The sequence below is a fragment of the Mustelus asterias genome, chromosome 18, assembly GCF_964213995.1.
Source record: "Mustelus asterias chromosome 18, sMusAst1.hap1.1, whole genome shotgun sequence".
In the NCBI taxonomy this organism is placed as follows: Eukaryota; Metazoa; Chordata; class Chondrichthyes; order Carcharhiniformes; family Triakidae; genus Mustelus; species Mustelus asterias.
This window is the reverse complement of record NC_135818.1, coordinates 26,794,921-26,809,631: the sequence shown is the minus strand read 5'-3', so window position 1 is coordinate 26,809,631 and position 14,711 is coordinate 26,794,921. Positions and strand designations below refer to the sequence as shown.

Sequence of the window (14,711 nt, the reverse complement as noted above, 5' to 3'; positions counted from 1 at the left end):
TATAAAAGCCAGTCTTTGTTCTGCACTAAAGCCAGCTAGGCCTCATTGTAATTTTTGATGAGCATTCCTGAAAGTCTGCCTTGAACTCACGTAACCTAGTTCTCTTGAAGGGGAATATTTATGTAGTGCCTCTGGGAATTGGGGCTGATTTTAATAGCTCCTTGACCTGTCAGAGAAGTGTATTTAGCATCATTTTGCTGATTTGTCACTTTGTCACAGGCTTTGCAGAAGTAAGATTAAGGGTCTAAAATATCTAATTGAGTTTGGTATTCAAAGAATTACAGAACCACAGTGCAGGAAGAGGCCATTTGGCCCATTGAGTCTGCAACAACTCTCTAAAGGAATATCTTTACCCAGGTCCTCTGCCTTGCCTTATCTCAGTAACCATGCTCATTTACCATGGCTAATCCACCTAACCTAAACGGCTTTGGACTGTGGAGCACCCGATGGAAACCCACGCAGACACAGGGAGAACGTGCAAACTCCACACAGTCAGTCACCCAAGGATGGAATTGAACCTGAGTCTCTGGTGCTGAAGCGGTAGTACTAACTACCGTGTGATGCGCGTTATCAAACACGAGGCTAGATGCTCGGGAAATAAAAGGCTTTTATTTACTGTAATGAAGCAGCCAATAATTATATACACGATCCCAGACTGAAGGGGTCCCAGCCAGAGCAGGGACTTTTATACCTCTCCCAGGAGGCGGAGCCTGACTGGGATGTACCGCAACACTACAGTACAAAGGTGTAACAACCCCACCCTAACCCCAACAGCAACAAGTAGCACAACCCAACAGTAACATATGTACATCCTTGTAGTACTGGCCAGACCCTGGCTCAGTACTATCCAGTGGGAACCAACGATGGTTCACCACATTCACCCCTCTTTTGAGAACAAAGGCCGGCGGGGTACAAAAAACAGAATAAAGTGTCATCAGTCTATAAGTTCAGACGGTCAGGGGGACCGCACCGTCGTTGTGACCTCCTCAATACCGGCGGTGACACTGGAGTAGGCACTTGCGGCGGCGTTCTCCCCAAGGCGGCGTCCAGCTGTTCTTCCACGGACTCTCAGGCCGGTTGACCCTGAGGTGACGGTAGTCCATGGGGTCCTGACATGCCCTGCAGTGGCGACCATCTTCTGGACTCGGGCAAGCTGTACACGGGAGTAAAAGGGTTAAGCAATGGTCCCGATGCTGCCCGCGCCGTGTCCGGGGGAGAAACAAGAGTTAAGGGGTTTGTAACAGGGGGTATGGGAGCGACAGGGGTTGCTACGTCCCCTGCTGGCGCCAGGTCTCGGATCGAGACCGTGTCCTCTCGCCCGTCAGGGTATGCCACATAGGCATACTGAGGGTTGGCGTGGAGGAGATGGACCTGTTCGACCAACGGGTCGGACTTGGGGGCCCTTACATGTCGCCGCAGGAGGACGGGTCCTGAGTACGTCAACCAAGACGGTAATGAGGTCCCCGAGGAAGACTTCCGAGGGAATGAGAACATCCTCTCATGGGGAGTAGCATTGGTTGCCGTACACAGGAGGGAGCGAATAGAATGGAGCGCATCAGGGAGCACCTCTTGCCAACGGGAGACTGGAAGACTTTTTGACTTCAACGTCAGTAAGACAGCCTTCCAGACTGTAGCATTCTCACGTTCCACCTGTCCGTTACCCCTAGGGTTGTAGCTCGTGGTCCTACTAGAGGCAATCCCGTATGAGAGCAGGAATTGCCTCAAGTCATCGCTCATGAACGACGAGCCCCTGTCGCTATGGATGTAGCCGGGGTACCCGAACAGGGTAAAGAGATCACGGAATGCCTTGATAACCGTGGCAGCGGATGTATCAGAGCAGGGAACAACAAAAGGGAACCGAGAGTACTCGTCAATGATATTGAGGAAGTACACATTCCGATCTGTTGAGGGAAGGGGGCCCTTAAAATCGACACTCAGTCTCTCGAAGGGACGAGTGGCCTTGACTAAATGTGCCCGGTCAGGTCGGTAAAAGTGCGGTTTGCATTCCGCGCAAACCCGACAGCTTCTTGTTACGGACCTGACGTCCTCCACCGAGTAGGGCAGGTTGCGGGCTTTTATAAAGTGGTAGAGCCGAGTGACCCCAGGATGGCATAGGTCATTATGGAGAGCCTGCAAACGGTCCTCCTGTATACTGGCGCATGTTCCACGTGAGAGGGCATCCGAGGGCTCATTGAGTTTCCCTGGACGGTACATGATGTCGTAGTTATAGGTGGAGAGTTCAATTCTCCACCGCAGGATCTTGTCATTCTTGATCTTGCCCCTCTGCGTGTTGTTAAACATGAACGCCACGGACCGCTGGTCCGTGATCAGGGTGAACCGTTTTCCCGCCAAGTAATGGTGCCAGTGCCTGATGGCCTCCACAATGGCCTGGGCCTCCTTTTCCACCGCAGAATGCCGGATTTCGGGGCCTTGGAGGGTGCGGGAAAAAAATGCGACGGGCCTGCCTGCCTGGTTAAGTGTGGCGGCCAGGGCGAAATCAGATGCATCGCTCTCCACCTGAAAGGGGATGGACTCGTCAACAGCGTGCATCGTAGCTTTCGCGATGTCGGCTTTTAATTTATCGAAGGCCAATCGGGCCTCTGGCGTTAGGGGAAAAGTCATGGACTTAATGAGCGGACGGGCTTTGTCCGCGTAATTGGGAACCCACTGCGCATAATAAGAGAAGAAGCCTAAGCATCTTTTCAGTGCTTTTGCACTAGCAGGCAAGGGAAGTTCAGAAAGGGGGCGCATACGGTCTGGATCAGGGCCAATGACCCCGTTTTCCACCATGTATCCTAGGATGGCTAAACGGCGCGTACGAAACACACACTTCTCCCTGTTGTAGGTCAGGTTCAGACGAGATGCAGTGCGTAGGAAATTCAGGAGATTCGTGTCGTGGTCCTGCTGGTCATGGCCGCAGATGGTGACATTATCCACGTACGGGAAGGTAGCCCGCAGCCCGTTCTGGTCCACCATTCGGTCCATAGCACGCTGGAAGACCGAGACCCCATTGGTGACACCAAAGAGAACCCTGAGAAAGTGATACAAGCGACCATCCGCCTCAAAAGCCGTGTATTGTCGGTCCTCTGGGCGAATGGGGAGTTGGTGGTAGGCAGACTTGAGGTCTATGGTGGAGAACACCCGGTACTGCCCAATCTGATTGACCATATCAGATATGCGCGGGAGAGGATATGCATCCAGCTGTGTATATCGATTAATGGTCTGACTATAGTCAATGACCATCCGGGGTTTGTTCCCGCTCTTGACCACCACGACCTGCGCTCTCCACGGACTAGCGCTAGGTTGTATGATCCTTTCTTTGAGGAGCCGCTGAACCTCAGATCTAATGAAGATCCGATCCTCAGCGCTGTAACGACTACTTTTAGTCGCGATGGGCTTGCAGCCTGGCACAAGATTCTGGAACAGGGAGGGTGTGGTGATCTTCAGCGTCGAGAGGCTACAGGCGGGGCGCGTTGGGCAATTTGTAGGCTGCTGCTGTTTTCCCACTGCCAGTGAAGGGAGTGGCCCACCGTACTGTAGGGTTGCACTCCTCAAGTGGACCATGAAGTTTAGTCCGAGAAGTATTGGCGCGCAAAGGTACGGCAACACTAGGAGCTTGAAACGCTCGTAAACTGTGCCTTGCACCGTCAAAGTTACCATGCAACTCCCTAGCACGGTGACAGACTGGGACCTCGATGCCATAGAGATTGTCTGTTTGGCAGGTTGAATCCGGAGTCCACACCGCTTCACAGTGTCTGAGTGAATAAAGCTCTCAGTGCTCCCGCTGTCAAACAGACAATAAATCACGTGGTCATTTACCTGGATGTTCATCATAGATTTGTCAAGTCTATGAGGCTTGGCCTGGTCCAGGATGATCGACGCCACCGTTGGTTCATGAGCGCCACTGCAGGCAGCTGAAATCGACGAGGAGGACCCCTGCTGGTCGTTCGCGGTCGGTGCCGACCAACATGGCCGCTCCCATAAGTCGCACGTGGGTGATGGCGCCAAACTCAGCGACCCCTGGTGGTCACACACCTCCGACTCCGTCGACCGTAATGGCGTCGTCCTGGCCTCGCACGTGGACGAACCCCTCGATGATTTCGACGACGAAGAGCCGAGCTCTGAAGAATCGCAGGTCGCACTGCCGTTCCTAGGTTTAGATCGGCACACTTTCGAATAGTGCCCTTTCTTACCGCAGGCGGAGCACAACACAGCCTTAGCGGGACACCGTTGCCGAGTATGCTTCGCTCCCCCACAGAAGTAGCACCGTGGGCCGCCCGGATCTGCTGCCATCGTCTGGCCCGAGTGTGAGCACGCCATTACGCAGCATTTCGAACCCGAGGGTCGAGGAGGGATTGGCGACTGCTCCTGCCACGTTGTCTCCACGTGATCTTCCGGATACAATACTAAGCTTTTGGAGGCCGTCTCCAGCATCTCCGCTAGCTCGATTGCCTGGGTAAGGTCAAGGTTACCTTTCTCCAATAGTTTAAGTCGAATGTACGACGATCCGACTCCCGCCACAAACCCATCTCGGGCGAGGTCGTTCATGCTCTGCTCAGCCGACACAGCTTTGCAGTTACAGCCCCTGGCTAGCTGTAGGAGCTCGTTCGCATATTCTTCCATCGTTTCGCCAGACTGCCGTCGTCAAGTGGCTAAGAGGTAACGAGCGTGTATTTCATTGGGCGGTTTGATATAACGCGTCTTCAGAAGCTCGAGGGCCTTAGTATAATCGGTGGCCGCACGGATCGCAAGGTAGACAGTGTCGCTTACCCTCGCATGGAGGACCCGGAGTCTGTCATCATCTGTGGTGACCGCTGCGGAGGCTGCCAGGTCGTCTTCGAAGCACTTCAGCCAGTGGTCGAAGGTGTTAGAGGCGCCCACCGCACGTGGATCTAGTGTAAGGCGTTCCGGCTTCAGGATCTGCTCCATACTCTTTTTTTTCTTCGACGAGAGTTTAACAACAGTAAATAAAATTGATGCGCGTTATCAAACACGAGGCTAGATGCTCGGGAAATAAAAGGCTTTTATTTACTGTAATGAAGCAGCCAATAATTATATACACTATCCCAGACTGAAGGGGTCCCAGCCAGAGCAGGGACTTTTATACCTCTCCCAGGAGGCGGAGCCCGACTGGGATGTACCACAACACTACAGTACAAAGGTGTAACAACCCCACCCTAACCCCAACAGCAACAAGTAGCACAACCCAACAGTAACATATGTACATCCTTGTAGTACTGGCCAGACCCTGGCTCAGTACTATCCAGTGGGAACCAACGATGGTTCACCACACCGTGTCACCAATTACTTCTAAAATTCTTGGAAAATTGCTTATTGTTGTATCAGGCATGTAAAATGATCGATATTCTGTAACATTCACATACAACATTAAGAGAAAAGCAAAATACTGTGGATACCGGAACTCTGAAATGAAAACAAAGTGCTGGAAACATTTAGTAGGTCTGGCACCATCTGTGGAGAGAAAAACAGAGTTAATGGCTACAATATCCTCAATTCCAGGACTGGGACTGAAAGTGGGTTGCAATCCTGCGTAGGCATGTAGTGAGTTTCTGGCTGGCATATTATCAGTGGTGGCCAAGTAAGAGACAGCAGCCTAACTCTTGAGGTGCTGGCCCAGAGGGCTGGCCACTTTAGTAGCCTCGACATTGCTACCGATAGAAGAGGCTGCTATTGAGGATACAGGTAGAAGAAAAGGGTGCCTCCATGTTGAGGTGCCTTGAAGGCCACTTCATTGTACAGGGCCAGGTAGGCCGTGGCAATTTGGAGGTGAGACCCCTCCAGCAGCGTCAATGCCATAGGGATGATCATTATCACTGGAGGCGCTGTGGACCCTGCTGGGAGGCACCACTGTTTACCTGGTGAGGTCCCCACATGACATAGACCTGTCCTAACACTAGTAAAAATGCTAACAATTGTGGGAAGTGATCCTTAATTGGATTATTAGCTGGTTTAATTGGCTGCATATGTCTGCACCACTGTCGTTCAAAGAACAAAGAAAATTACAGCACAGGGACAGGCCCTTCGGCCTTCCAAGCCTGCACCGACCGTGCTGCCTGACTGAACTAAAATCCCCTACCCTTCTGGGGACCATATCCCTCTATTCCCATCCTATTCATGTATTTGTCAAGATGCCCCTTAAAAGTCACTATCGTGTCTGCTTCCACTCCTTCCCCTGGAGCGAGTTCCAGGCGCCCACCACCCTCTGTGTAAAAGAAATCTTGCCTCATACATCTCCTTTAACTTGCCCCTCGCACCTTAAACCTATGTCCCCTAGTAATTGACTCTTCCACCCTGGGGAAAAAGCTTCTGACTATCCATTCTGTTCATGCCCCATATAATCTAGTAGACTTCTATCAGGTCACCCCTCAACCTCTCTCGTTCCAGTGAGAACAAACCAAGTTTCTCCAACCTCTCCTCGTAGCTAATACCCTCCATACCAGGCAACATCCTGGTAAATCTTTTCTGTACCCTCCAAAGCTTCCACATCCTTCTGGTAGTGTGGCGACCAGAATTGAACACTATATTCCAAGGGCAGCCTAATTAAGGTTCTATAAAGCTGCAACATGACTTGCCAATTTTTAATCTCAATGCCCCGGCCAACGAAGGCAAGCATGCTGTATGCCTTCTTGACTACCTTCTCCACCTGCATTGCCACTTTCAGTGACCTGTGTACCTGTACACCCAGATCCCTTTGCCTATTCATATTCTTAAGGGTTCTGCCATTTACTATATATTTCCCATCTGTATTAGATCTTCCAAAATGCATTACCTCACATTTGTCCGGATTAAACTCCATCTGCCATCTCTCCACCCAAGTCTCCAACCGATCTATATCCTACTGTATCCTCTGACGGTCCTCATTGCTATCCGTAATTCCACCAACCTTTATGTTGTCCGCAAATTTACTAATCAAACGAGTTACATTTTACTCCAAATCATTGATATACATTACAAACAGCAAAGGTCCCAGCATTGAACCATGAGGAACGCCACTAGTCACCTCCATTCAGAAACACATCCTTCCACTGCTACCCTCTGTCTTCTACGGCCAAGCCAGTTCTGTATCCATCTTGCAAGCTCACCTCTGATCCCATGCGACTTCACCTTCTGCACCAGTCTGCCATGAAGGACCTTGTCAAAGGCCTTATTGAAGTCCATGTAGACACCATCCACTGCCCTACCCTCATCAATCATCTTCTTCACTTCTTCAAAACTCAATCAAGTTAGTGAGACATGACTTCCCCTTCACAAAACCATGTTGCCTCTTGCTAATACATCCTTTTATTTCCAAGTGGGAGTAAATCCTGTCTCGAAGAATCCTCTCCAATAATTTTCCTACCACTGATGTAAGGCTCACCGGTCTGTAATTACCTGGATTATTCTTGCTACCCTTCTTAAACAAAGGAACAACATTGGCTATTCTGTAATCCTCTGAGACCTCCCCTGTAGCCAGTAAAGATACAAAGATTTCTCTTGAGGCCCCAGCAATTTCCTCCCTTGCCCCTCTCAGTATTCTGGGGTATATCCCATCAGGCCCTAGGAACTTGTCTACCTTGATGTTTCACAAGAACCCCAATACCACCACCTTTTTGATTCACCATTCCCATCATTCAGAATATCCCTGTGGTGGTCGGAAGACGTTGGGTTCCCTACCCAACTTCTTCTGCTGTCATTTCGTCGTAAGGCTTCTTGCTCGCTAGCCATTTCAGATGGCTAGCAAAATCCCAGCCAACGTTTCAAGTCTGTAACGATTCATTAGAACTGGTAAAAGTAAGAAATACAGTAAATATTGAGCAAGTAAAAGGGAGAAGGGAGGGGAAGGTGTGGGGAAAGAAGAATAACAGAGAAGGTCTGTGGTATGATGGAGGGCAAGAGAGATTAAATAGCAAAAGGTTATGCTTGGATTTTTCTCATTCTCTCTAATTTCTGTTTCTTTGTGTTTGGATGTCAGTTATCCTCATACCTCCTCCACGAGATGCATCTTTTGTTTCTTTACTTGTCACATTCACACTTTTTTTGGCTTTGTACCATGAAACAGCAATCTTACAATATGTGCTGCAAGATTGATGTTCTTTGTCATAATCTTGATAGTGTTACTAGTTAAGATGCTATTAGTAGAAGTAAGACCTGTGAATCTCAAATTGACAGCTTTCTTTCTTGGGCTAATTCCAGACCCAGGTCATTCAAGTGAGCAAAGCAAGTGATGTAACCTAGGCAAAAAGAAATCTTCTCCTTGTTTGACTCCTTTTAAATAATGAACAAGCCAGTTTCGATCTTTGACATTTCAATGTGGTAAAGGAGTCAAGGTACAGTCGAGGCTTCCACTAATTTCCTTTGGAATTTTTGTAACCCTAGGCAATTCATGTGTTGGATTACCTTATTAAGCCCACAAAACTGCTGCCATTTATTCCTTACCAAGTTGTGCAACAATTATTGTGGAGTTATGTGGGATTACGAGAATAGGGCCTGTGATTGGCACAGTCTCGATGGGCTGAATGGCATTCTTCTGCACTGTAGGGATTCTATGATTCTATTGTATTGTACTGGAGTGCTGTATTTTTATTACACTATGTTGCTTTGAACGTTTCATCGAGTGTTAGTGACTGATATGCTGTCAGTCAGCCTCTTTGGTAAATTTTCTAAGCAAATGAAACAATACTGAACCAGAGCTGTCCAATTATTGATGTCCTTTTGCATCCCTTTGTTCTCAGGATCAACAGATTAGTAGTCCTGCTATCTAATTATTGTAGGGACAGCTTTCACTATGTGTCAGAGTAAATTATTATCAATGAAAACCATGCCTTTACAAACAGACAAGACCACATCATTGGGAGGAATGTCACATAGAATCATAGAAACCCTACAGTGCAGAAGGAGGCCATTCGGCCCATCGAGTCTGCACCGACCACAATCCCACCCAGGCCCTACCCCCACATATTTTACCCGCTAATCCCTCTAACCTACACATCCCAGGACTCTAAGGGGCAATTTTTTAACCTGGCCAATCAACCTAACCCGCACATCTTTGGACTGTGGGAGGAAACCGGAGCACCCGGAGGAAACCCACGCAGACACGAGGAGAATGTGCAAACTCCACACAGACAGTGACCCGAGCCGGGAATCGAACCCGGGACCCTGGAGCTGTGAAGCAGCAGTGCTAACCACTGTGCTACCGTGCCGCCCCAAATTAAGCATAAACCAGGTCACGTGGAGAGAATGGACACCTTGAGTTAACGTTGCTTTATTTGTTGCATTTTTATTACGCTGTTGTGAAAGTTGCTTTCTGTTATTGGGAACTGAATATAATAATTTAAAATTCTAAGTCGCACTGAATTGAAAAGTAGAATTGAGGGTTACCCAAATTGACAATAGGCTTCAATATTTTTAGATAAAAATGGTTGTGTTTGCAAATCCAGAAAGAAGCTGTAGACTGAAGAAACTTAATTGTTATCTGAAAAAATAGTTACAATTTCAGGTAGGATCCTTTAGGGATGGTGTGGTTAGGAGTGGAGAACGAAAATGTGCAAAGTTCTGTTTTTGGACTGACCAAACTAAATAATGGAATGATAAATAACAGACAAGGTAAGTAATATAGATATTCTAGTTACTTTGCTGTGGTGGGTAAAATAATTTGGATATGTTAGAAAAAAAATCACTGGATAAATAGCTGAAATGATGAGGAAAAACCTCCTCTTAGTCACTGTCCTAATTCAATGATTTTAAAATCTGACAATAGTTTTTACGTATTCGATCATGGGGGTGTGGAAGTCGCTGACTGGACTAGCAGTTATTGCCCATCTCTGAGGGCATTGAAGGGTCACCCACATTACTGTGGATCTAGAGTCGCATGTAGGCCAAACCAGGTAAGGATGACAGATTTGTTTCCCTAAAGGACTCTAGTGAACCAGATTGGTTTTTGCAACAGTCAACAATGGCTTCATAGTCACCTCTAGATTTTTAATTCCAGATTTTTATTGAATTCAAATTTCATCATCTGCCATGGTGGAATTCAAACCTGGGTGTCCAGATCATTACCCTAGGTCTCTGGATTACTAGCCCAGTGACAATACCACTGCGCCACTGCCTCTCCTAACTCTTTTATATTTGTAACTCTTGGTTTACCACAGTATTGCAGTTAAATTCACGAGATGATTTATGGAAATTTTGAAGAAACAATTCAGTGCTTGTGTTCTGTACTTTCTTCTATCCCCTATCCCTGAAACTCTAGATCATGGTCTTTACACAACTTTATACTGTGAGGGTGAAATTGTTTAGGTGTAGGGTGCGCCTGGTCCTCTGCTGTCCTTGGGCTTCTCATGTTTATGCTTATGCACTTTTCATATACAATACATTATACAGCATTTATTACATACTCTAATTTTAAAAAACTATTCTTGTAGGGAGAAGTTTGAAGGACACATGCAGAGTGCAAAATGATGGTAAGTGTGCAAGAAATGCTTTTGTTTATATTTTGGGAAGATTTGTATGGATTCATTTAGGATAAAAAGGTTTCCTCTGATTCTCTCAAATAGTAATACTGCCTAGCCTATCTTCTGTTGTAATATGCAGATTACTTCTCTTACAGAGCTTTTTAGGAACAGTATGTGGACATCAATTTCATGGGCAACATCTTGAGACCAGCCTATTGCGGACAGTAGCTATGTTGTCAAGCATTGTGGTAAAATGAGATCCCAATGCCACTGTTCATGACTGAAATTGGAAGAAACAGGAGACACCCTATTATTGTATAATATTCTGAACTCATTTCCTCCTGGAAGTTCCAAATTGCAATTGTTAGGATATTCCACATTTGCATTCTGATACTAACATGTGACTCCTAAAAGTGGATAAATCACCAGGACCACATGCAACGTACCCCAAATTGTTAAAAGAAGTCAGGGAGGAAATAGCGGAGCATCTAATTTTTTTCCGAATCCTCACTGGGTACATATGTGGTAAACACAGTAAGAAGTCTAACAACACCAGGTTAAAGTCCAACAGGTTTATTTGGTTGCAAATGCCACTAGCTTTTGGAGCGCTGCCCCTTCGTCAGGTGGAGTGAGAGATGTGCTCACAAACAGGGCATACACACACATCTCTCACTCCACCTGACGAAGGGGCAGCGCTCCGAAAGCTAGTGGCATTTGCTACCAAATAAACCTGTTGGACTTTAACCTGGTGTTGTTAGATTTCTTCCTGTGTTTACCCCAGTCCAACGCCGGCATCTCCACATCATACATATGTGGTGCCAGAGGATGTCTGCTAAAAGGGACCAAGTGATAGACCAAGCAATTACAGGACAGTCAGTTTGACCTTAATAGTGAGCAGATTATTGGAATCAACAATCCAATAATGATTAATTATTGGATAAACTTGTCACTTAGGCATAAATTAATCGAGGACAGTCAACATGGATTTTTTTAAGGGAAGGTCGTGTGACAAATTTGATTGAATTTTTTGAGGAAGTAATGAGGAGGATTAATGAGGATAATGCAGTTGGTGTACTCTACATGGATCTCAACCCAGAGAAGTGTAAGGTGATGTATTTAGGGATGTCAAACAAGTAAAGGACTGGTTGATTAAGGTAGGTAAGAAGACACATGGAATCCTCTTCATTAGCCTTTGCATTGAATATAAGAGCAGAGAGGTTATGCTGGAACTATATAAAACTTGAGTTAGACCACAACTTGAGGTACTGTGTGAAGTTCTGCTCACCTTGTTGCAGAAAGGATGTAATTGCACTAGAGAGAGTACAGAGGAAATTTATGAGGATATTGCCAGGACTGGGAAAATGCAGCTATGAAGAAAGATTGGAAAGGCTGGGGTTGTTCTTGGAACAGAAGAGGTTGAGGGGACATTTGGTTGAGATGTACAACATTTGTGAGGGGTCTGGATAATGGATGGGAAGAGCCTAGTAGAGAGATCAAATGGGGGGGGGCATAGATTTAAAGTGATTGGAAGAAGAATTAGAAGGGAGATGACAAATCTTTTTGCCCAGAGGGTTGTAGGGGTCTGAAACGCACTGTCTGTAAGAGGAGTAGAGGCACAAATCCTCAACTCATTTAAAATGTGTCTGGATATGCACCTCAAGTGCTGTAACTTGCAGGGATATGGACCAAATGCTGGAAAAGTGAGATTAGGCTGGGTGGCTCATTTTTTGACTGGTAAAGATATGATGGACCAATGCCCTTTTCTGTTCCGTAAACTTATCTATGACTCTAAAAACACAGGAGCAGGAGGAGGCCATTTAGATCTTAGAGCTTGCTCCGCCATTCATTGTGATCATGGCTGATCATCCAACTCAATAGCCTAATCCTGTTTTTTTTCCCATAACCTTTGATCCCATTCGCCGCAAATGCTATATCCAGCTGCCTCTTGAATACATTCAATGTTTTGGCACCAATTACTTCCTGTGGTAATGAATTCCACAGGCTCACCACTCTTTGGGTGAAGAAATATCTCCTCGCCTCCGTCCTAAATAGTCTACCCTGAATCCTCAGACTGTGATCCCTGGTTCTGGACTTCCCCAACATCGGGAATATGCTCCCTGCACCTACCTGTCTAGTCCTGTTAGAATTTAATAAGTGTCTATGATATATAATTTTATATACCTTGCACTTCAGCAGGAGAGTTTTCAAACAAAATATTATTTTTGAAAGTTACAGAGCTGTACAGGCATAATTTTCCAGCATTTTCTCTTTCAGTTTCAGATTACAGCATCCGCAGTAATTTGCTTTTATCTAGTTTTACACCCCCCCCCCCCCCCCCCCCCTTTGCCTAAATTATGTACGGCATAATTTAGTTTTAAATACAAGTTTTGGGATAATTTTAAGCTACTAACTATATATTCTCTCTGTCACAAACTACCTGCCCCATCCTAACTTTAGTCAGTCCTGTTGAAACCTTTATCCAGAGCTATGGCATTTCCAAACTTGATGTCTTCCTGCCCTACAAACCTTCTATAAACTCTCCATTTTGTACACCTCTTGTGCATAATACTTTGTCTAATATTGGTTTTATTGCTTTCTGTCAAATACTTTGGAATTCCTCTGCCTAAGCACCTCCCTTCTTAAAGCTGCACCGTCAGAGCCTTTGTTCACCCCTCCGAATAGTTGTTCTGGCTTGGTACCCATTTTCTTTTTCTGATTATGCCTGTACAGCTCTGTAAGACCTTTTCCCACATTAAAGACGCTATGAAAATGTTTTTTTCAATAAAAGGTCTGCAGAATTCTGAAGAAGCTCTTATGCAGAAAGATTTGAGCAGAAAATCTTGTTCACTCGAGACCTTTTCTTCCATACCTACTGGATGAAAGTGACTGGGGATTTCATGGAGCTTGTTCATATTTTAATTTTTTTGTTCGAGATAGGAATAATTATTGAGGCTACACGGCTACATATTAAACTAACAATATTTGGGGCATTTTTCTCTGAAGTAGATAATGGTAACATTATTCATGGTAATTCTTACTAAAATCATCCTGTGAATCAGTAAAATGAAAGAAAACTGTTTTTTCTTCAAAAGCTGTTTTATACAAGGTATCCTTTTATGTGTCTGCAAATAGTGGTTGCTGTGTGCAATGCACCAGACATCATCATGTATTCAAAATACGTGGAGCTTTCCAAATAAGAGGGAAATCTGAAGAGTAGGTTTAATTTCTGGAATTTATAATTCCTTTGGTCTCCAAAATAGGGATATTGTCTATTAAACTGTATCCATGGATATGCGACTTTTAACAGTAATCCTGCATATAGGAGTGGCAGGATAGAATACCCTGTGCAGAGCTGTGGATGCATTTGTCAAGCTGCCTAGGCACTTGGCTTGAAGCCTGCAGGCTTTTGTAATCAAAGCATGATCACGATCACCATGCAGTTACTACTGGGACACTGACTGATGCCTCTAGAAGCTGTTTGGAAGCAGCCCAGGATTGCTAATATTCAAAATGCACAAAACTGTGAGTGTTTTGTTTTACATTATAAAAGACTGGGGTGGCCTTCATGGTAGCTGCGAGTAACAAAATAAGTTCTGTTGTGTCCAGCAGATTGTTGAGTCAAATGTAAATCTGTATGAGCTAAAAATGGCTTGTTAAATGGAAGATAGTGCCAGCCATTTGCAGGCTGGTTGATCAGCTGAGCTCTGCTTACAGCTGTGGAAACATTGTCAGGAGTCAAGCATTGAATGTTGGGTATAATCTGCACTGCGTGTATGTATAGTTTTACATGGTGTTTCAAACTCTCCCTTGGGGGTGGGGGGAGGGAGTGGGGTGGGTGGGTGGTGTTGTGGTCACTTAAGTCGGCAACTAAAGTGTGACACATTAAGAAAGGCTTCTTGTTCCCAGATTAGGGTAGTAGTCGGAACAGTTATGACTGTGTGTTTCTCCTGCCATGTTGAGTGCATTAAAGGTATTGGCATGTAGCACTCTACTGGCTGACAACAGAGTGTGTTATTGGCATAAAAAGCTTTGTCAGTATGCCACTTTGTCATTTAATTCTTTAAATATCTTTGCAAACCGTTGTTTTTTTGTTTGCACTGCCACAATATTTTATGATGAGATCATGCTGTCATTGCTCCCTACTTTGAATTGCAGCACAGCTGTAGGTAGCTTTATTTCTTTTGTCATCTGCGAATGAAGTACTGGTAAATTGAGCTAGTTTCCGGGGGGAGGGGAATCTTCATATCTGCTTCAAGCACA

General features: G+C 45.8%; 1 protein-coding gene across 22 annotated transcripts in view; it reads left to right on the top strand.

Annotated features, from left to right (window-relative positions):
* The window catches only part of LOC144507030 (uncharacterized), a 276,508-nt gene that overhangs the window by 14,541 nt on the left and 247,256 nt on the right, over positions 1–14,711 (top strand). For 10 of the 22 annotated variants that reach the window (XM_078233594.1, XM_078233601.1, XM_078233588.1 and 7 more), the window contains exon 1: positions 13,900–13,973. The exons of 4 other annotated variants lie outside the window; for them this stretch is intronic. In XM_078233594.1, coding sequence (XP_078089720.1) covers positions 13,962–13,973 — 12 coding nt within the window. In that variant the 5' untranslated portion in view covers positions 13,900–13,961. Of the gene's footprint in view, positions 1–9,762; positions 9,885–10,421; positions 10,461–13,893; positions 13,974–14,711 lie in introns of those variants that run through there. 8 more of the 22 variants (XM_078233599.1, XM_078233590.1, XM_078233584.1 and 5 more) reach the window with 3 other exon arrangements.